At 35.9% G+C, this 23,405-nt stretch overlaps 1 protein-coding gene across 5 annotated transcripts in view; it reads right to left on the reverse strand.

Moving 5' to 3' along the window:
- LOC149784456 (pumilio homolog 1-like) overlaps positions 1–23,405 on the reverse strand; it is a 139,033-nt gene that overhangs the window by 82,653 nt on the left and 32,975 nt on the right. For all 5 annotated transcript variants that reach the window (XM_089932534.1, XM_089932532.1, XM_089932533.1 and 2 more), the window contains 5 exons: positions 22,544–22,650; positions 20,289–20,303; positions 16,176–16,321; positions 6,840–7,107; positions 1,702–1,771 (listed from right to left, as the gene is read on the reverse strand). In XM_089932534.1, the coding sequence (XP_089788660.1) occupies positions 1,702–1,771; positions 6,840–7,107; positions 16,176–16,321; positions 20,289–20,303; positions 22,544–22,650 (606 nt within the window). The remainder of the gene's footprint in view (positions 1–1,701; positions 1,772–6,839; positions 7,108–16,175; positions 16,322–20,288; positions 20,304–22,543; positions 22,651–23,405) is intronic.

Raw genomic sequence — 23,405 nt, forward strand, 5'->3', positions numbered from 1 at the left:
CACTATCCTCTTAATGCTGAGCACCAAGTGAGGCAGCTGTAAGTACCATTTTTGGAAGTATTTGGTATGACTCGACCGGGGATCGAACCCACGACCCCCTGCATCTGAGGTGGACACTCTAACCACTAGGCCACTGGAGTGGTCCATGGTAAATGTGTCTACATAATGTCACAGTTGGATGTAGTGTATGAAATTAATAATACCAATACGTCTGACACAGGAACCATACACTGTGGTATGTCTCTCCTCCTGGCTGACAACTGTGTATTTGACCTGTCTAACCATACTGGTGACTTGTCTGCCAACTAACAAGCTTATGAATAAAATTAATCATTGTGGCAAAGTTTATTTTGGAAGAAACCCATCCATTTTCTTGGAAATGTGTCATATACAGTTGCCATAAATAGGAAGTAAAGCACTCTTATGCTATTCTTATACAGCAGTGATCCTTTTATGGATATTCTGAAATAGATTGGAATTAAGGAGGCAATAATAAAAATGAAAAAAACTTTGTATTTATATTTTCATTTTTTAATGAACCAAACAAATGTAACCCATACAAAGACAGGCATTAAAAAAAGGCATAATTATGCCAAAAGTGCAATGGTTGCCACGTATGGGTACAGTGTTATGTGTTTGTTACCTGCCCAAGTCTGCTGCCTCCATTCTGAAATGCTGCCAGAAATTTCTTAGGAGGGTAACATTGCTCAAAACTAACTCCAGATACTGGGAATCATTGGTGGTGGGGTGGTTTTTAAACTATGCCAAATGTCAGCTGATGGGAGACAACATTATTATATGGTTTAGAAAGACCTAATTTAAAACAAGCATTTAATGATATTATATTACTTCTTTGACAATAATGTACAATGTATGCTTAGCTAGTAAATATTCTTCTGCCTAGATGATGAGACTACATACACTACCATCCCATGTGGTATGCAACACACCTAAAGAAACATACAAAGTTAGTTTTTAATCTCAACTGACTTGTTAGTTCAAGATCACAAATTGTTGCAGAAAACTTGAAATAATGAGCTGTGACTTTGACCTTGAATCTAGGTCCCCAACATGGTAGGTGACGACTACTTTTAATAATGATGTAATAGGCCAACAAGTTTAAACCCTTAATCTTGCATGCTGTTAAGTTTTAGTATGGAAATGAAAGAGGGCAAGGTGAAGAAAATGTTCCCAACATTTTTGCAAAAAGGTGGGTATGTAAATGCAAGCAGTTATTTTCTTTAACCAAGACAATTCTTTTGCTCATCGTCCAAGCTAAACTTTCCCCAACTTTAAATTGAAAATTTCCTGCTCTTTGTCTTGACAATGGAACCTTGAATGCCACATCACCACACCTCACTATAAACAATTTCTCACAAAAATGTTTTTAAAAAATATTGTTCCTTTACCTTATAGAACTCTATTCAAGCATCATAAAGAAATGCAGATCGACAATTCTGTGAGACCAGGAGAGAGAGGAGGGGAGAAAGATAAATAAAAAGTTAGAATATTCAGAAATTCACTTGTCAATAAAACTGAGGATGGAGATTTGTAATTAAGTAAAGAAATCTTCACATCAAGCTAGCAACTGATTCCTCACTCCTGCAATGAAAGAACATGGATAGCAAATTACAAACATGGCTGGCTGTACCACATGTACAGACATATCTACAAAGAAACATTAGTAAGTTACAGACTTACCCATTTGCTGTTGCAAAGCATACTGTTGTGCAAGTAGGGTCAATGGCTGCTGCTGCTGTCGCTGTAGAGACTGAAATGGTATAAAACAGCTTTAAATGAATTTTGAATTTTGCTACTATCACAAAAAAAAGTAAAATCAATTTATAGTATTGCAGTGATTACTTTTGCTGCTAATAGGAAATATGTACGTAATACTCTCTCAGTTATCATAATAGCCAATCTACCATTTTACAGAAGTTTAACACATGTACAATTTCAAGAATAAAAGTGAATTTACAACAACAAAAAAATGTCAGCCAAAGGCATTGCTCAAAGGCAAAGGACCTACCAAACTAAAAAACTTACTGTAATAAACAATTACATAGCTCATGTCAAATGTAGCAACTGTAAACATTAATCACCAAGAAGAAAATAAAAAATAATGTATCAACTGCATGATGTTCGTCCCAGTAATAGTTTTTTTTATAAAAAGATGTAGAAAAAACCCAGAACTAATGTACGCATCACAGGCTTTAAATAATGTTTGGAAATTTGAAATAAGAACATTCCTTCCTTTTAACAATCAAGTGTTGAAACCATCCCTGATATTCTTTGGCAACGATAAGCTCTTCAAATGAATTACTGTTGTGCAAATAATGATGTCAGACAGGCAAAATCTTCATTTAGCACAAGTATTATAGTCAAAGCCTTGTGTCATAACGATCATCCAATCAATGGGAGCAGTGATTATAAAATTATCAAGACTCATCACAGCAGCCAAACTGGATGTAAAGCTTACACCATTTGGATTTAGGAACAACCAGGAATCAAGGAGTTTATTATTGAAAATTCCATGATAATATTTCCAACTTTTGGGAGTAGAGATAACAATTTCAACACCGCCATTTCTGTGGCCATATAGAAGGTAAGTCGTTTTCATTTAGGACAAACCAGACAGTAAGAACTCTTCTGCTGAATACCCGTATGTCAAAAGAATTTTGTCCTTTAAGATGAGTAGGTAGCAAGATGACCACATACTGCATGTCACACCTTATCATTTCAATTTAAACTCCACAAGTTATTACAAAAAGTCTTACAGTGAGAAACCAATGTTGATAGGACCATTCAGGAAAAGCAGTGATAACAAGTTTTCAAACTGACCTCAGATCAGTACAATTTTCATTTAGGACTCGCAAGACATCACAACTCTTTCAGTGAGAATTAAGCTCAGAACTAAGCAAAACTAAAGCATATCTAAGAATTACATATGACTGTATTCAAACATTAAATCTAGCTTGATTAAGATCATAAGCAAAATTGAACAGACTTTATTTGACAAACCATTATTTTTTCATTTTAGTCTTTAATAGAAAAGAAACCAGAGACGAGTGACAACATATCTAGATGGCTACTGAGGTGGACAAACTGGACATGAGATCAGTAGCATTTTCGTTTAGAACCAATTAGATATTATAAGAAATCTTTAAGCAAAAACATGTTGATAAAACCACCCATATACTATAGGTGATATAGTTATAACAATAACTTGATTTAAAAATGGCCAACATCTTTCTTACAATCTCAACAAAAAACACATAACATCCTTCCTTTTTGGTTCTTTCCTGAACCAGTTGTAGGTAATTAACCATGTCTTGGGAATTTTGGTTCCTTTTCTGCTTTTTATCTCAGCCTCTGATTGCAAGTGCTGTGGAAGAGGTACTGACTATTTCGATGTCAGTGATAGGAGAGATGACTTCAATTCACATCAACACACGAGAGCTTTCCTCTTGTTTTATACTATCAACCATAGCAGACAATCTTAACATAAAAAAATCGGTTGTCATCTGTTTCAACATTTATAAAACTTGCTGCTTGCTATGCTCTATACAATTGTTATGACTCAAGTTTGTTATAACACTTAAAGGAGACAATTTAATAAGGACCCCTCGACAGTTTCTGCAAAACTAAAGCATATCTAAAAATTATAGATGCTTGTATTCAAACAATAAATCCAGATTAGTATAGCTTGATTAAGATCATGAGCAAAAAGAACAGACTTAATTTGACAAACCATTATTTTTTCATTTTAGTCTTTAACCCCAAGCGACGACTTCACGGGGCTGGAGGTAGTAGCCTACTGCCAAGCTCTGCAGCATCATGGTCATGCATGATACACTAATGTGGGTGGTATTATAGAAAGGTCGACAGATGTAGCTCTACAATGATACCACATAATCTGGACTATCTAGTTGCACTACAAAATACAGATAGAAAAACTTTTTTCTACCCAAAATTCGCCCGTGGTCGGAATCCGATTTTTTCTTAATTTTAGGCTTTTTGGTCTCAGATCTAAGGCAAACCGCTATGAAGTGCAAACAGACAGACGAGACTTTGCAAAAAGTAGGATAAGATGGGCATTTGGAATAAGGAGTGGTCACCATACAAAAATAATGGCTCCGTTTAGCAAAAAATAGGCGTTGAACCCAACAACCACAACAACAACTAATATTTGCAAAAAAAGGATATGTATAGTAGCAGGTATTGTATTATTTATATTAAAATGTATATAGTTCTACATTGTAAAATATCACATAATGGCAGACCCCATATCCAGTCAGTGCCCTTCTAAACAGTTCACACTTCTTGCCTGCTGGTTGATCTTGGCAAACTAAAATTGCTGACAAATGTGCAGCTAAGGCGGCCCTAAAGTCTATCTTATTTTTCCTCACTAGAGAAAATACTTTCACTGTCATTGTTGCTGTGAGGAATACACAGGAGCTGCAGCACTTCTGGTTCTTCAACAGGAAATTTTGAAAGCGATTTTCAAGTCCAGGAATATTTGTCGGAACAAATGTTTAGCATGGTCTCCAGCTGATAAAGGTAGATTGTGTTCGACAAGAAAACTCACAAATAATTCTTCAGGGTTGGTAGCCTGCAGGTCTTCCACCGGTGGCTTAAAATATTCTAGAGCTGAAATCTGTGAATTCTTAATCTTCCCAACTTCTACATATCTTTTGCAACCGATGTGCATCTCTGCAACCGTGCCCAATACTACAATTTGGGGCACACTGAGTGCAAAAAGCATGATGTATATCAATGTTTAATGGCAGAAAGCACAGCCAATTTTTCATATTTTCCAATTAAACTCCACTTTTTGGGCAATACATTTCTTTTTCCTTGGTGGTGAAGACATTTTCAAGATCTTACATGTGATGCTGAACGGTAACTCAAATCATTGTTGGTGATGCATGCTTGGAGCAAAATTCCAGTTAGGCCCCAGTTTCTCTCAAAAGCATTTGTAAAACTTATCTTATACATACAGATTAAAATAGGCTAAAATGCTTACTACCAGGCTAAAATGCCTGTTACTGGGCCAACTGTACTACTTGGCTGTAGTTCTACTAATATTGTGACCAGCAGTACCGGATCGTTTTGGCAACTGCGAATATCATGACTAGCGCTCAACGGGAAATCGGTTATTTTATTAAAGATTTAAAATAATTGAGAATTTGATAATTCGTGAATTTTTGGCTTGCGGCGTGAATCCGTGAATTGCTGAAAAAGTCGTGAAATTCACCCCAAATTCGTGAGGGTTGGCAGCTATGGTATTGCTTCAAAAAGATAATAAGGAGACTGTTAAAAGTATGATTTTAAAAGAAAAATGAACTAATAAAATTATTCTTTGAATGGACAATGCATTTGTTTATTAATTATGCATGTTGGTTTATTTGGATGTTTAGAGAGATGAAAATCTGTCAGTACATTTTTGACCCCCCCCCCATTTTTTATTTGACTCCCAAGGTTGTTTTTTTACCCTCAATTTTACACCTCTGGGGGATACACTGGATTTCACTCAACAATAATCATGTCTCCTGTTATGACAAATTCCAACACATGCCCCAATAAACATAACCATTGCACTCCCCCCTTCCCGAATCTGAATATTCCTTTTCATTCTTCTACATGGACTATTAACACTTTTTAAGATGCTTATATTCCCTTTTGTGTTGCACATGTATCGCTTGTTGGACATCATTTGTTTTTAATTCTAAAAGCATCAGCTTGATCATTCCAGTGTTTTACATGATGATATATATGTGCAGTTTAATGTATCCGAGGTACTCCTGTAAAGACAGTCTAATTCCCTGATCAACTCCAATAAATCTAATACGAAACCCAGATCCAAAACATACAAGGATAAACCACTATCTGGATTTTGCTACAACAAACGTATTTCCATACTCTGTACTTTCATTCCCATGTCCGAATTCTAAGAGTAATTTTCATAAGACTTTTGGTCAAATGATAGAAGTTGGCAGGTCTGAAAAGGATTAGCAATACAGCAATTTTTCAAGATGGTTGTGTAGTGGCCATATCAGTTGTTAGACTGACAGAATGCTTTTAAAGATCAACTATCATACAAAGCTTTTCAGTGAAAACCCCTGTTGACAAAACCATAAATCCATCACAGTAGCAATACAAAGCTTTTCAAGATAGCTAACATGGTGGCTATATTGGATGTCCAAGCAAAACCATTTTCATTTAGGATCAACCAGATATCAGTCATCTGGCAAAAACTGTCAAAATTCTATTCAGGGTGTAAACAAGATTTTTTGCAATGGCTGTGTTGGTAGCCAAATTGTTTGTCAGAACAATTATTTTAAATACCAACTATCATAAAGTGAAAAGCACAAATTTATGAAATCATAAATTCGTCCGAAGTATCAATAACAATATTTTCATGATGGTTCCCAAGACAATCATACTGGCTATCATATCAGTATTATTTTAATTTAAAACCAACATCATATATAATCTTTCAGTGACAACCCCAGGTTGATATGACCATACATTCAAGAAGATGAACTACAAGATTTACAAGATGGCTGATGCAGTGGCCATACTCTGAATGAACAGTACCTATTTCATCCTGGAACAAGAACACCAGGGAATGAATGTGTTTCAAATTAAATGGCAATCCTATATTGTTTTTGGTGGTAATGGACAAACTTGTGGTAGGACAGATGAATATTGGTGGACAGACCAGCAATCCTGTAAACTCTTCTGGAACATAACAAGTAGAGCTAATAAACAGGGTCTCGCATGCCGATACAGGCAAAAAAAGCTGTTTACAAAGTTTTGTTCTCCAAGTACTCTACCTGAGAGTAATCCATATTAAAATTAGGACTGTCCATCGAAGGCACACCAAGCTGACCACTGTAGTCAAACTGGATAGGGTCGATAGCAACAGGCTCAAATGTCCCAGGGTCAATCTGAAAGCCGCCCATCTGCTGATGCATCAGTGACTGTTGAGCCTCCAAAAGGTCGTTCTCATTCTTGATTCCCATCTTGTTGCCATCCATTCCCAGAGGACCTTTGTTGTCATCCCCTGTTGGAGAGTTCTGACGACTTCCCATACGACGTCCACTGCAAAAGAGAATAAAGAGCAATGTTCCTAAGCATTACATGTAAACAAACTTCTTTCATGTAGCAAGACTAAAAATTCTCATTATTATATATTTGATACATTCTGCCCATATCTTTAAGTCATATGGCACATGTACTCAATAATACCGCAGATGACATTATGCTTATCACAAGAACATCTGCAATGTTTCTTGCAGTTTAAGTATTAGAAAACAAATTTTACTCTTATAACCATTTTACAACAAGTTTTGCTGTGAAATGTTGATGTTTTAGGGTTGGAGTGGGGCAAAACTTTTTAATTATGTAATACTTGCCTACTATTATTGCTAGCTCCTTTCCTGTCAAAACTTAACAGACACTCCCTTCTCCAATTACTTATTAGAGATCTTATAATATTTATTCCCAGTCTAATGCCTTAATTACTGTCGTTATTCAAGATACTGTCCTTTTCCAGCCTAGTGGAATGCTACTGACTCAACAACAAGCTATCAAAGTGAACTTACCATTGTCAGTAGGGTACTCTATTGAGGTGACTGGGCCAATATAACTGGACCCAATATAATAATGGTTTTCCTTGGATGCAACAATACTGAAGGCACAATGAGAAGATGGAGTAACACCACCAGAACTTTCTTGACATCATCCAAAGAATGATTAAGAAAGGCTCAATACACAGCAATGTTACAGCAAAATTTGACAGAAATGGCACTAATTTTTTGCACTCTTCATTTTAAGAAGGCAGCCAAAGGTGTGATCATACAAAGCTGGGGGCCCTCGAGTGGCCGAGTGGTCTAAAGAGCTCTTTGTTACGGATCACTGCCATCTCACCTGTCTGCATGGGTTCGAGTCTCAGATTCAGCCAATGAGGGTATGGGAGAAAGCTTGCCAGTAACTTCTCGTGGGTCAGTGGTTCTTTCTGGGGTTTTCCCAGGTTCTTACTCCACCATTAATACTGGCCACCATGTATAGCCTATCATGTGCTGAAAAATGGCGTTAAACCCTGCAACAACAACAACATAAAAGCCAACCTCAAAATGATACATCATTTACCTAGCTTATTTTACATGACATGAACAAATGATCATTTCTGCTTCAAGGTTCTCCTCTTAAGATTAAAAGGTAAGTCCTAACAACGCAGGACAAGTTGAAATCCACAATGTGATGCCCCTGTAATCAGTCTGCATGAAGTTTCAACATTCAATCGCTTTCTCGAGCATGCATCTTTTTATCACTATTGTGGAATCCAATTCTTTGTAAAGACTTTCTGCACCACAGTTTTTGTGTTTTACTAGCTTGCTCACGAAAGCCACAATTGTAAATGATACTAGGGTAAAGAAATCAGTGGTCCAAATGTCGCCACAAATGAAAAATGGCACTACATAGCATTTGACATGAATTGCCAATGCTACACATTTCTGATTTACTTAAAAATGTAAAAAGAACAGAAGTCGAAGTTGACATTTGCATTCTCATTGTTCAAACGAATTCTTATGGACAATGTTCTTTTACTTACAGAGGCCCAGGTACATCAAACGAATTGCCCATAGATCTAAGACACCAGGACACTACAACTTCAATCAAGAGTGCTCTTAAAACTAAACTTTTTTGACTTTACAGTATTTATATCATTAATTAGTGTCAATACATTTCTGTTTTGTAATTTCATGGTGTTTGTTTTTGTAATCTTGTTGGTGTACGTTTTAATGTGCTTGTTTTTATTTAAAACTGTAAAGCACTTAGAGTGTCTAAAGATTATATGTATGCAAAGTCCACATTATTATTAATTTACTTCTATAGGCAAATTAAATTTCTTTCACATTCTTTTCAAAGACTACTCAAGCTCAATTGGTTAACCTCCCAATATTATGGAATATAATGATTATAAAAGAATTCCCCATATGACTCCAAGCTTAACCATGTATGGGATTAGAAGAAAGGGTGAAAATATAGTCTACGCATTCAAGAAAGACCACTTGATAGATTATGTTCATTTTCATAAAAACAATGACTATGCAATTCAGAGATTTATTGATTGGTTGGCACATCAGATAGGCAAAAATTAAAATCTGCACCTTATGTTGTGTTTTTCCCTGTACCACTGTTGGTCCATTCAATCTTTGCGGGTTTTTTTGTTGTGGGAAATGGTGTCAATTTTGAACAAATCCCTCAAGGGTGCACCCTGGCTGAAAAATTGACAAGTAATAGCCCTAATTTCCTGGGCTCAATTCTCATGAAATATGTCAGACTGTATTTGAAACAACAGTTGAAAATAATTTCTTAATGATCACCAGTGTTGAGCTTAGATGGAGAAGGTCATAGCAAAAATTGTCTCAAATTTAGTGCTACATGAATAATACACAAGGATCACTGACTTGGCTTATTCATTTCATAGTAGCCACTTTCAACTTCTGTAGTTGTTCCAGTGAGTGCTGGGAAGCAAACAGACAACTAGATTTTGATTTCTTGATCAACGCTTCCAAAGTGTCATCTCCCACTGATGCCCTCTGCTCTGTTCTGTTCTGATGCAATGTGCCTTGCTGATTCCATTATCCCTCTCTGATTTTATGTGGTGAAAGATATCATTCTCTCCACCACTCTCAATTGAAATATCGGATTAGCACAGTTTACAGAAGGCAAAACTATTGCCCTTTCTGCTAGCAGAAATTAATGGCCAGATCTTATTCTATGATGGGATAAACTGCAGTATTCGTCTCTTTGACTCAAGCTGATTCTTCCTCAGCCACTTTATTCCAGAGATTTCATTTCAAATTTATTTTCCGAACCCACATGGCCATGATGCTACATACAATACATACAGAAGACAAAGAAACACTAAGCATATGCCTTTATAGGGTGGTTTTTTTGTTGCTGTTGTTGCACAAAACCCTTCTATTTATAAAGAGCCAACATAGGTGGGTTGCGTTTTGCTTAATTTTCTTTCCTCTTTCACTCTACTTGCAACAAACAAAAACTGCTGTATTTTTAAATATCACAAAACTGGATTTGGCTCTTGCAAGTCACATTTCCAAATTTGCCATTTTTTTTCTCCCTCCATACAATATATAGACAAATAGAGAGGGTCCACAGGCGTGCACTCCTTAGCACTGCTAGAAAATGATGAGACAGCATCTTGAGGGTAAGGTTCTTCAGGGTTCATACACAATTCTGAATGATAAATTCAAAGACTTTTCCCAAACTTTTAAAGACCACAAACATAGATTTCAATGATCTATTTTCGCTAAAATTTTGGATACAGGTTATGTTGTATGAGAAAATAACGAATGCAAAATACTACAATATTGTTTAATGATGAAATGAAACTGAATGGGTCACCAATAGAAAGCAAACAGGAAAACTTGACTACATCTGAATCTTAAAACCTTGGAAAGAAATTAAAATGTTTGGGTTTATTTCAATTTTCAAAGACTTAAAGATCTCAGGGTAATCTACTTGATTTTCCCAAACTTTCAAGACCTTGAAAATGCTACCTCATTTTTTCCCAAACTGTCAAAGACCTTCAAAGACCGTATGAACTCTGTTCTTGGTGCATGCTTCTTTCAAAGGCTCATAAAAAGGAGGTTTAGTAAATGACCAAAGCAAGAAAACTTGCACTTGGGCATTAAAGAGTGACAAACTTGTTTTTTTTTTTAAAGCTTTGAGATATTATTAGTTCAGTAAGATGAAATCCGACTCAACCATGGAACCCACAAGAATTTGCGATTATTAGAAAAGTTGTCCTACAGTCCATAAAGGTAGATACTAAGCATTCTTCCCCCACTGCACCCCCAGGAAAACAATAATTGTTCTGTGACAGTAGATCTCTCCTCTCTCCCTAGGGGTGTCTATCAACTGGTCGAGATTGTTAAACCACATCAGTGGTCCACAAGAGGGTTTTCAGAACAAGTTGCAACATGAGAGATCCCATCTCTTAACTTGAGGGATTATTCTCAGAATTCTTAAAGGTGGGTGGGAAGATGTAACCATACTTACAGCATCCGCTGCCTCATTAGCTTTCCCCCCACAATTGAATTGGTTTGGTTTAGTGTCCTATAGCACTGCAACATAAGTAGGTTATTTAGTGCCGAGGCAACTGGAGTAAAGTGTCTTGCACAATAACACACCATGGTAGTTCACCCTGGCCATTCTAAAGGTAAGAGTCAAACCTGCACCCTTTCATTCATCAGTCTGGCACACTAACCACCAAGCCATCATGGCTCCAACACCCTAGCCTCTGCTAACAACTGGTTCCAAGACTATTCCTCGAGGACTGCACATTCCAGGTTTTCTCTTGCCTGGAATGTAGCAGACTCTGAGTAACCTCTGAAGAAACTGTTCAATGGAGGAGATTCTCAACTTCCAAGTAAAAAACGAGGGCATCAGTGCCCCACCTCCACCAACAGGCAACATATTGTACATAATTACAGACTGATGCAATGTTTTGTGCAGTATATGCACTCCTGAATTGCTAGAAAAAAAGAACGAAAAAAAACATTGACTGTGGATACTGAATACAGATTTTTTTGGAAACCAACAGCCATGCACAACTACCCTCAGGCTCTAGACAAGTATCCAAGCTTGAATCTGAGGTGCTTGTGTAACAGATGGAATAAGGATCTGGGTTACACATTTAAACTCCAGACTCCCAATTTTGCCACCTAGTTAGATGATAGCAACATCTGGATCCTATGGGATATAGCCAGATGCAGTCCCTGCAAGTATGTAGTTTGCAAGAAGCAAAAACTCGAGACCACTTTGAAGCCTACTGGTGGGAATTGAGGCCACTGCCATGCTGAGAGTTCTCAAAAGAGACAGAAGCATGCAGACATTTAAGTCTTCTCAAACAGTCTTGCCATGAGAAATAGTATTCAAGGTCCTTTTGTTTGATTGTTGCAAGTTTAACACCATTTTTCATAAACAGGCTATATATGGCAGCCAGTGTGTTTGGTGACGGAAGAAAACTAGAAAACCACAGAGCGAACCATAAATCACATAAGGCTAAAAGGCGAGCTTTTCACATAAGTTGGCCGAATCAGAAACTTGAATTCACCAAAAGGTGAGATGTCAGTGGTCTATAATGATAAGTCAATTTGACCAAGTGGACACCCAAGTCCCCGAGATACTGTTAGCAGGCTGGACAAAGAAATTAGCTCGTATGTAAACAAATTTCTAAGAATAAATCAAGCCTAGATTAGGAACCATCTTCCAACTCAGCGACAAGTCAATGAAGACAATGTGCATCACAGTCAATAAAATACTTAAAAATGTTTAGGAAATCCTGGGAGGTCATTGTGGGGACAAGGCTGCCAACAACAAACTACATTAAAAGGCAACACTGTCAAAATGTTCTCGTGTTGCTCCAGTAAGACTTCTGATGTATCCATGGGAGAACTCCTATGGATCTGATGAAGATTCTTTGAAAGCACCACAGCCACTAAAATATAAGCATGTGAGGATATGGTAACTAGCATACAAGCCCAAATTCCATAGCCTTTAGAGACTTAATGGAGACTATGTTCTAGATTCCAGCCAATATCCTCACCTGGTAATCACTGGTGTCCAGTGTAGAAGACAAGTGGACCCTAAAATGCCACATAAAAACTAGGGGATGAAGTGTAGAAGCAGCAAGACAGATCTTCTGAGAAGGGATCAGATCAGACTTAAGGATTAAGACTAGATGATGAACTACTAACAGAGTCACTGATTGCTCAGGGCATTGTGCATCAGTCACTGAAACAACAGAGAATGGGAACCGCTAAAGACCTTATGTGAGCTGCTATTACACACATCTCCAGGGTGAAGAAAGACATGCAAAGAAGTTTCATATTTGGATCCATGGTTCTGCTTTGGTCCTTGCTTAAAGTGTTCAGGAGTAGGAATTATTGACCTCGAAGGTTAGAGAAGGGCAATTCTCATTTTGGATTAATTCTCCAGTCTCCATTCACAGGGTGGGGAAAATATTAAAAGGGGGAATGTCTGTTCAATCACTTTCCACTGATGGTATATCAAAAGCTGTTTCTAATCACCACTAGAACTGATGATAAGCCTACAGAAAGCAGACCATTGGCAAGGCAGCATCAACCTGATACTATTAGCCCAGGATCAGAGCATGGTGTCCACATAAAAACCAAAGAAGGCACAGTGACCAGCACTTATCATCCTGCCGAGTTCCTGATGAGTGATGCCTATCTCTTGACCCACTGATCGATACCTGCTGTCCAGTCACGGTTCAATGACCATTTAGGAGACAACAACCTGATAGAACAATCTCTTGTCCAGATCTCACCCTCAGGATAGGAATCTGTAGGCAAGAACTATGTCAAACCTTGCACCTGCACACAAATTCTGTCAACAGCCGAAACTTTCTTATCCCACAAGAGTGTACATAATGTGAATCAGCAAAGTCAAACAATATGTCCAACTAATCAGTTTGCAAAGTAAATATTGGTCTTAATTACCTCCAGTACTGTTTCAGAAACTAGTTTCAAACTTCATGGAGCGCAATGGTTTCCGGTTACCAGTATTTCCATTGACTAAAGAGTCTGATGTATGAAACAGATAAATGCAGTCAACTAATTCTTGTCGTCCCATGTAAGTCTGTTTTTATATATATTAAATGAATTTTAATTTACTCGTACCACCAATTCTAATCATACAATACTAAAATAACCTTGCAATCTGTCTACCTCTTGCAAGATTTATCTCTGCACAGTATACATATGCATTTAATCAGAACATCAATCTTTTGTAACAGTGTGGTTTTGTTCACAAATACAATAAATACAGATTATTTCTTGACCTCTCCAATAAATATATATATATATATATATATATATATATATATATATATATATATATATATATATATATATATATATATATATATATATATATATGAGAGAGAGAGAGAGAGAGAGAGAGAGAGAGTTTATCTCTGCAATACATACAAAATTTATTTTTGTAAAATACTAAAAATTTTTTTGTAAAATACAAAAAAATATGAAACAAATTTGTGAATTGTTCTATTGCATAAAGTGCATTTCTGAAAATATTTAATTCTGGAAGTATAGGTAAGTTTGTAATAATTTTTCAAAAACCAAGTTGATACTGGGCATGGCTAAAAAGATAAAACTGTTTCAAAAAATGTCTCATCATTAATGCAAGTTTATATTCTACCAAGATACTATGGCTTCATTTATTAGTGTCTCAAATTTCATGGGTTTGAAATTTTGTTTTAAATTGGTGATTATTTTGATTCATGGTATTGCCTGTCCAAGTCTGCATAATTTTTGGGCATTAAATTTTGTGGATTACATAAATAAAAAATATGAAAGAAACTACGCCAACAACAAACCATGGTCAAGTGAATGTTTCAAGCAGTACTACCACCTGCATGAGCACAAAAAAAACCAAACCATTTTTCATGATCAATCACTTGCACCGTGTTCTATCCGAGTGCTTATCATCAAAGCTGACAGTCAACAACACTGAATTAACCACTTATTAAAGCATTTCAGTCCCAACTCCTGTTTAAACCACTGTCTTTCAAGAGGCAATGTCAATATATTCTGATGATCATGTTGACAACACCAGCTTAAGGAGTGGCAAAGTCTAATTTACATTCGCCTTAGTTTAGGAACTTCCCAATTCCTCAAAACTATGACATGTAAAAAAAAAAAAGCTGGTGGGCAAGAATTTTCCAATCTAACCAAATCACCTGGGGGCACGATTTGATGCTTAGAAGCACACTTAATGAACAGCTTGGATCTAGAAAGTGAGAATTTATGGAAAGTTAATTTTTTTACTGTAATGGCAGGAGCAGAAGCTATGATCATTAAGCATGCTCACAGTCAACTGGCATCAGTACAGATCAGGAGCCATTTCATGCCAGGTGACACCTAAAGTGATGGAAATCTGTTGATCAAAGACAAGTGTTCATTCCTGGATTTGATGACAAAAGACAGATTAAAATATTACTCCTTGTTATAAAACCCTGCATTCTCCTGCCACCCCACCCCCACCGCCATTTATGCAGGGAAGACTGATTTGTGCAATCTTAACTTTCATTCAAAATGCAGACAATTTCACAGAACATAGTCTAGCAATCTACATTCAATTAACAATATTTTTGAGCAAACTAACGAGCTATAATGAAATATTCGGAACCTTTCAAATATCCCTCATGTTTCATTTCCCAGTTCATCACTATGGCAAAAACACTAACTGATTCCAAAAGAGATCTGATTTGTCTTGATGCTAGTGACAGTACTGTTTCAACCCTTCAAACTCGGGTGAACAAATCACTAATGTGTGGTGTCTGATGGACTACAACAAGGCAACTATTCAAGCCACAACAAAGTCTGGTAGCCAAAATTTTCAATTGATCAACATTTCCATATAACATGCCATTATAAACATGTAAACAGTTATAATTTTAACCTCAGAAAAGTTTCAGAAAGAACCTAATACACAATTTAACAGTTAATAAAACAATTTATGTAATTATATTTTTCACACATTTTTTTTTGTTTTTCACCTTCAGCAATCAAATATCTTTAATTAAATCTTGATAAGCAATCAAGTGAAATTGCTTTTGCCCTATGGCTACAATAAAGCACAAATGCTTGAAACATTAAAACTGAAGTTTGCTTGCAAAATAAATTGTTGCTGCTGCGGGTTTAAAACCATTTTTTATTTTCAGGAGGGAAGAGGGTGGAGGCTTGGAATTGGCTTTAAGCCAAGATATTCTTTCCTCTTTTAATTAAATTTGTTTCAACTAATATGAGGAACATGTGAAATTCTTTAGTTTTACAAATCAGAGCAGTAACTTTTTTTTCAAGCTTACTACAGCTGTAATATCATTTGAAGAAAACAAAAATAAAAAACGGGGAAACAAATTACCATACTTTTTTTTTATCTCAATTAAAACAAAAAATTTATAACACTTTGAAAATATATGAAAGCACATACAATGAAGGCAATTTTTTTTGGATAACTTGCTAACAGTACCGTCACCGTACATTTTATAATAAAAAAAGAGTACAACCTACTGAACATCAATGATCACCCACCCATAAGGATTGTCTTCTTCAATGCCATTTTGCAAGATCCCATTAGGCTGCATGGAGTCCTTGTTATCATCGCCTCCTTCAACCCCCTCAAAAGGTGATGGAGTTTTACTCTTCTTGTCATCCACCATTTGTTGCTCTTGTTGTGACTATGAAGGAAAACAAAATGTATATTTATTCCCTTGCCTGTGACAATATTACTCCAGTCTAAGTAACACTTTTGATCTTTTCCTTTGCCAGTATGCGAACAAATGTACAATGTACACACTCCCCCTATTTAATACATCTTTTATGTAAAAGGGGTGATGGCTAATTTCACTCGTGCAATTTATTTTATTGCCAACATTATCCAGGATACTTGTCCCCTGCCTAAGCTTAACAATATTCCCTCCTCCAAGAAGTAACTGGAGGAACAAAATAAAACAAGAGTCCCTCAAAGGGACTGATGCTGTACTAGCATAAAAAGTAAAATGATTGGTTTTCGTCAGGGCCACACTGGATGTATGTGATCTTTAACAAGTACGTAATTTCAACGAAGTTCTGGAACATGATTACATGACCTCCTTTCTGCATTTTAGAATACAACATAACCTTTGTTTTGAAAAGTTATTCTCAGGTAGCTGGGCTCTGGGCTCTTACTCTGGAAGTTGTATGTTGTGCTGTTTGGAGTTATTTTAAATTACTTTGATCAGAGTTATTTCAAATTACCTAGATCTTAAAGGATTAATTCTTTTTTCCTGGAAAATATGTGAGCCAGACCTGCCAGGTCTCAGTAACTCTGGCTTCCGTGTCTGCCGTTTCTAATTTCTAAAATACCATGGAAATGAGGCTTGCCCAGCATGCCATCTGATTTTGTCAATTCAGCATGTACATCAGAAACGTATTCAACATCATTTTCGTGTTGAAAATCAACTGGTATCTTCATTAACTTTCCAAGCTCCAATAATCCGATATACTTCCAAGCTTTAAAACTAAACTGCCTTCACTATTAAAGATACCAACAGATGTTTGGGTACTTGGGTACCCACCTACTGATAATAAACAGGGTTAATAGAATGAGCCATAGGATACCAATTTACTGTGTACAAATTTTCTGCTAGTAATCGTAAAGGCAGCAGGCATTTTGTTTTCAAGTTGATAATCCTTTGTATTAAACTGCAAATACATGTACTTTTTCAGTTTCAAGCAGAGGTCTGCCTCTTCCACTAAATAATTCACCTTAATCCCATTACATTTTTCCAAAGTAACAACTCTTTCACTAAGCCACAAATGTGATAGTGATGGGTATTTGATCCTGCTGCACAAATGAAATGTGTTCAGTTGCAAACATTAATAGATTTCACAAACTGTATGATCAAAGTGTTACTTGAATTCGCCATCACCATTTGGTGTCGGCATAGGGTAGCCATTTACTAGCCGGCCAAGTACACTTGAACGTCCTTTTATCAAAATAACCTGCATGAAATCGAAAGGAATATGATTTTCTCAAATATTGTGAGCATAGCATACGTCATTCACTGCCAAACGAGACGAAAGTACACCGTTGCTGAAATTTGACCTGTATCTGGCCATTTGCATTCCTAGTCACATGACAATACAACTCTCGCAACCTACATGTTTATGACATCAGAGGTCATGTAGCCACATGATATCAACAATAAACAAATTTCCAAAGTTTACATAGAATTTGGACATATCATGCAGAAGTCACTAAATGTTTGTAAATAAATATAATGTAAACTTAATTCGCAACATATTTATCCTGAGAACAATGACCAGAAACATGTCGGTATTGCAAAAGAGTGGGAAAAAAACGTTTTCAAGAAGTACCAAGCACATGTCAGTGATGTGTTTGTTGGTGTCATGTGACTGCCACATTGACATGTGCTCTCTGCAGAGTAATTCTAGTTTTCTTCAAACTGCTGCAAACATTTACAGATTTTTGTTTGTTTGTTTTCAGGCCAAATATTTTGACGTCTTTTCTTCTTCCATTTTTCAATAAAACTTGATGACTTTCATTTAAATGTTTGATTTGTTTTCCTACAGCAACACTAGAAATTGTGTATTGTTGACATCACGTGACTGTATGACCTCTGATGTCATTCACATGTAGGTTGCGAGAGTTATGTAGTCACGTGACTAGGAATGCAAATGGCCAGATCCAGGTCAAACTTCATCAACAATGTACTTTTGTCTTGTCTGTCAGCAGATTAAACACATAATGAATGCTATGCTCATGCTTTTTGATAAATCAAATCATATTCCTATAGATTTCATAATGAAAGGTCGTTTGCTGGGCTGGCTGGCAAGTGGCTACCCCATGCAGACACCAAATGGTGTCGGCAAATTCCAATTTTTTGATAGGAAATGGATTCTTGACCCTACACCCCAACATAAACGTCCAAATATCAAAAAATGGGGTGGCAAGGTTCAGAGGAAACTCCAACCAACTCTCACATTGCATTTCAAAATACTTTGTATCAGCTGAGACTATGAATGTTTTGCACACCAGTTGAGCACTTAGTGCCAGGTTCCTGAACCTGGATCTGAATTCAGTTTTATTTGTGTTAACAATACTGAACAATCTCTCACAGGATTAAAATAGTAAAGAACCAATATTCCTTTCATAAACTGACAAAGAAGAGGAAATTTATATCTTCAGTTATTGGGTCTTTTAGCTGGAAAATAAGGTTCCATGGCACAGCAACTCTACCCGCATGAAGTACATTGTCTGGTTGAATGACAACTTGATATTTCAGTTCTCCTTCTAATTTATTGGCAGCCTTTCCTGCAGCAAGGTGCATCAAAAGACATGTATACTGATGGAGACATTTTTCAAAATATAGAATGCAACCATTTTATGAATTCCAGTCATCACTGATGCACTATCAGCAGAAAACCCCATACAGTTTTGCCAACTTGTGTTTATTCAAAGCATTATTAAGCAAATCAAAAATGTTTTTCTCCAATGGAATCTACTGTTAATTATTGTAATGAAAGAAGAGCACTCTGTCTTTGCTCTTTTCGTTGTCAAAGACTCTAACACAGAGGGAATACAACTTTTTCATCATAATCACTACTCCTGTCTGTGGCGATACTAAACAGCCCAATTGTCATGGATTCTGCAAGTGAAGTATTTTCTGTTAAACACCAAACAATATTGGATGATTTTGTTCTGCACATGCATATTTCACTGCAATTTTGAAATCATGAAACAGCCTTTTGAACACAGGACCAACATAGTCTTCTACTGCTAGGGGTAGTCCATGTTCTATTAAGAACTCAGCAAATAACTCCTCTGGATTTATAAAATTTGTATCTACAATTGAGTTCTGCTGTAAAAAAAAGAAAAAGTTACCTTAGTTTGAGTTAGTAAAAGAAGCCAATTCAATTTTTTTTTTTGTGGCTTACCACCATGATCAATATTAAAATCCTTTCCACACACCTGGCAATGGGCGTGTAACTGCCTAGAATGGAATAATGTATTATGTAATTCATGTATTCATCTTTGAATCGGTTTTTTGTCTTTTTCCAACTAATCTGCGTAATTATTTGAATTTTTTTTTGCTCTATCAAACGCATCAATTAGAATAAATCTAACTTGACTTTTAGCACCAAATACCTACGGACTGGTTCTGTACCAGATATGAACTAGAACAAAGTTTCTGCAAGCAAAGAATTTGAAAACAGTTCTGTTCTCTCCTAACTAAGCCATATAGCTGCTATAAATAGAAACCAAGGAATATGGACTGCGGGATTAATGGAATGTTAATAAAAATGAGAAAACAAATTATCAACTTTTTTAAAGTGGGGATATATACCGAAAATGTATAATCCGCATACGTTTAATCATAAGACAAAATTTAATGGAAAATAGCATAATGATTATGGAAAAAGCATAATGGTTGGCATGTATAGGTTACTGGTCCAGTGAGGATGCAGGATTTTTTTTATATAAAAGTTTCACTCACTGATTAGAACCAGTTTAAATTTTCTCCAAGATCAGTTTTGCACTTGAAAAGTTTCACAAATTCCAAAAAGGGCTTTAATTCCCATCCTAGCAACCCACCCTCCCACACTGACAAATGTCAGACTTGAATTAAACTGTCTGCTTACCTTCATCTTCGGCATCTGAAAAAGACAGAAGGTAAATAATAAAATAGTCAACCAATGTCCATTTCACACCACTAAATGTATAATTTAAAAAAGAAAACATGAACACATTAACCCCGAGCGACAACTTTATGGGGTAGGAGGTAGTAGCTCTGTAGCGTCATAGTCATGCATGATACACTAAAGTGGGTGGTATTATAGAGAGGTAGACAGATGTAGCTCTACAATGATACCAAATAATCTGGAATATCTAGCTGCACTACAAAATACAGACAGAAAAACTTTTTTCTACCCAAAATTTCGCCCGTGGTCAGAATCCGTTTGTGTGTCCGAATTTTAGGCTTTTTGGTCTCAGACCTAAGGCAAACTGGTATGAAGTGCAGACAGACAGATGAGCCTTTGCAAAAAGTAGGATAAGATAGGCATTTGGAATAAAGAGTGGTCTCCATACAAAAATAATGTCTATGTTTAGCAAAAAAATGTCGTTGAACCCAACAACAACTAATATTTACAAAAAAAAGGATATGTATAGTAGCAGGTATTGTATTATTTATATTAAAATGTATACAGTTCTACATTGTAAAACATCACATAATGGCAAACCTCATATCCAATCAGTGCCCTTTTTGTTGAAATACTTTGTGCACAAAAAATCCACAAGCAATTGTATCATACACACCAGGACCTACTTACTAATCATAATACTACCATCTTCATATATCAACATTTTTCAAATAAACTACAACTATTTTCAGTAAGAAGTAACAAAATATCATGCAATACTACTTGCTGAACTGGGAAAAGTGCATGAAAAAAGTTCAAGAAGCACGATCCAAGACTGACATAGCATGATCAAACATTACATTGGTTTGAAAAAAAAATACACATAGATCTTAATTATCACCAGTACAGTTTCAACAATTGCAGTTCCAAACCCCATGGAGCTCCATGGCTTCTTGCTAAATCTCAACTTGATATAATCTTTCTGGACTTTTCTTTGGGTTTAAAGTTCACATGGAGATGGCAATCATGCCACAAGATGTAATCTAGATCAGCCAACCCTGACAAGTCTCAGTAAGGCAGTTGATATTTTTCATTAAGACTGATCAGTTTTCAGTAAGGTTTAACAAGATATCAATAACTGCTATTGTAAAGTTGGAAAACATAATTAACACATCAACGATAAACATTATGTTCAACTTAAAATTTGTAAAGTATGAGTAGACTTTATTTACTACCAGTATAGCTTAGTTCCAAACCCTATGCAGCTCAATGACTTGTTGCAACCTCTCAATCTGACATAATTCTTTGGAAATTCTTTTCCATTTCACATGACTACGGCAATCATATCTCCTGCCACAAGACATACTCAAATTGGCATGTGATGTCCAATAAATGTAACCGTGTCCTTTCCAGCTTTTATTCACAAGAATCTGAATACTCCTTTTTATTCTTCTGTGTTGATTATTAACACTTTTCAAAAGCATATTTTCTCTTTCGTATTAAACATGCATCGCTTTCTGGATGCCATTTAAAAAAATTATATAATCAACAGTTTGATCATGCCAATGCCTCTCATGGACAAATAGGTGCAGTTTAATGTCTGGGGTGCTGCTGTAAAGTTAGTCTGGTTCCATGACTAATTTCACTTATTCTAAGATGAAACACTGATCCTTATCAGAAGCTTTTGGCAATGATCATTTATCTGTAGTTTTTGCTAGTATGCAGTAAGTTTGTATTTTAAGGGGTAATATTTTTAAGACTTACGGCAAAACTGTAAGAGCTGGCAGGTCTGTGTAATCAAACCAACCTGACATATTGCTTTATTTCCAAAAAATGTGAAAATTCCTTTTGATACCTTTGTCATGACTGTTTAAACATTTTTAAGAGTCCTAACATCCCTTTTGCCAATAATGTCTTCTCATTTGCTGGATGCCATTTCTAGAAAATGCTGTAAGCAACAGTGTGATCACTTGGATGTTGAGCATGAAAAATAAGGCAGTTTAAAGCATACAAGGCACTCCTGTTAAAATTGGTATAACTACTTTAATAAAAAATCAGATCTGGTTCAAACACGGACAAGCTAACATCCAGATTTGACCAAAAGAAATGTTTTCCTAATATCTGCTATTATTCCATAATGTGTCATTCCAACAACTCTTAGTCAAATTATAAGGTTTGTGTTTAAAAAAATAGCTTTACGAAAGACGTAAAACAATTTTATAATGCATTAGAAAATTACAAAAGACACTACTCACATAAGGTCCTCCTTTCATGCGATTAATTCTTGGATGCAGCTCTTTTCCAGTGGGAGATCCACCACCAAGAACATATTCAACCATGTTCACCCCTAGTGTGCCATGTTCTGAAAACAAACATACAATTTTGACTATTTGGATTAAACTCCTAACTTGTCATCCACTGAAAAAGGCACACATTGCTTACTTTTTTTAGTTCTGACTTTCAACAGTCTCATTATAAAGACATCAATACAAGTTAAAATCTTAAAGTATTTACAGTGTACTATGATCACCAAACTCATTTTTGGCAACTATTCATTAACTTCACACAATTCATTTCTGTACATCCATAAATCACTACAGATCTTGACCTTCAATTCTCAAATTTTGCAAAAACTAAAATCTGAAGACACCTAAATGTACTGGATAAAAGTGGCAATGAAATCTAGTCAATTAATAAGACATTTGGACAGTTCCTAAACCATAATGAACCTTGCAAATGTTCTATAACAAGAGTTCAACAATATAGATTTTTAAAAGTTAAATTAAATGCAGTAAATTTTATTTTCTATAATGAACATACTAGGATTGTGTAACAGAATAACAAAAAAATCACTAAACATATATAGGTAAATTCAAAGACCTCAGCCATTAAGCAATTGCCAAACAAGATGTGAAAACATCGACAACATCTCAAGGTGATAATGAACATTATTAATATTGATATACACAATATTGCCTTTATGAAAAAGCATATCAATGATGTCAATTTACAGTGTATCCATCAGGGGTGTAAAACTGAGGGTAAAAAAAAAACCTTGGTGTCAGAACTGGGGGTCAAATAAAAAATGTGGGGGTAAAAAATATACTGACAAATTTT

Source organism: Sinohyriopsis cumingii, chromosome 14 (assembly GCF_028554795.1).
Source record: "Sinohyriopsis cumingii isolate HCF-2022 chromosome 14, ASM2855479v2, whole genome shotgun sequence".
Taxonomy (NCBI): Eukaryota; Metazoa; Mollusca; class Bivalvia; order Unionida; family Unionidae; genus Sinohyriopsis; species Sinohyriopsis cumingii.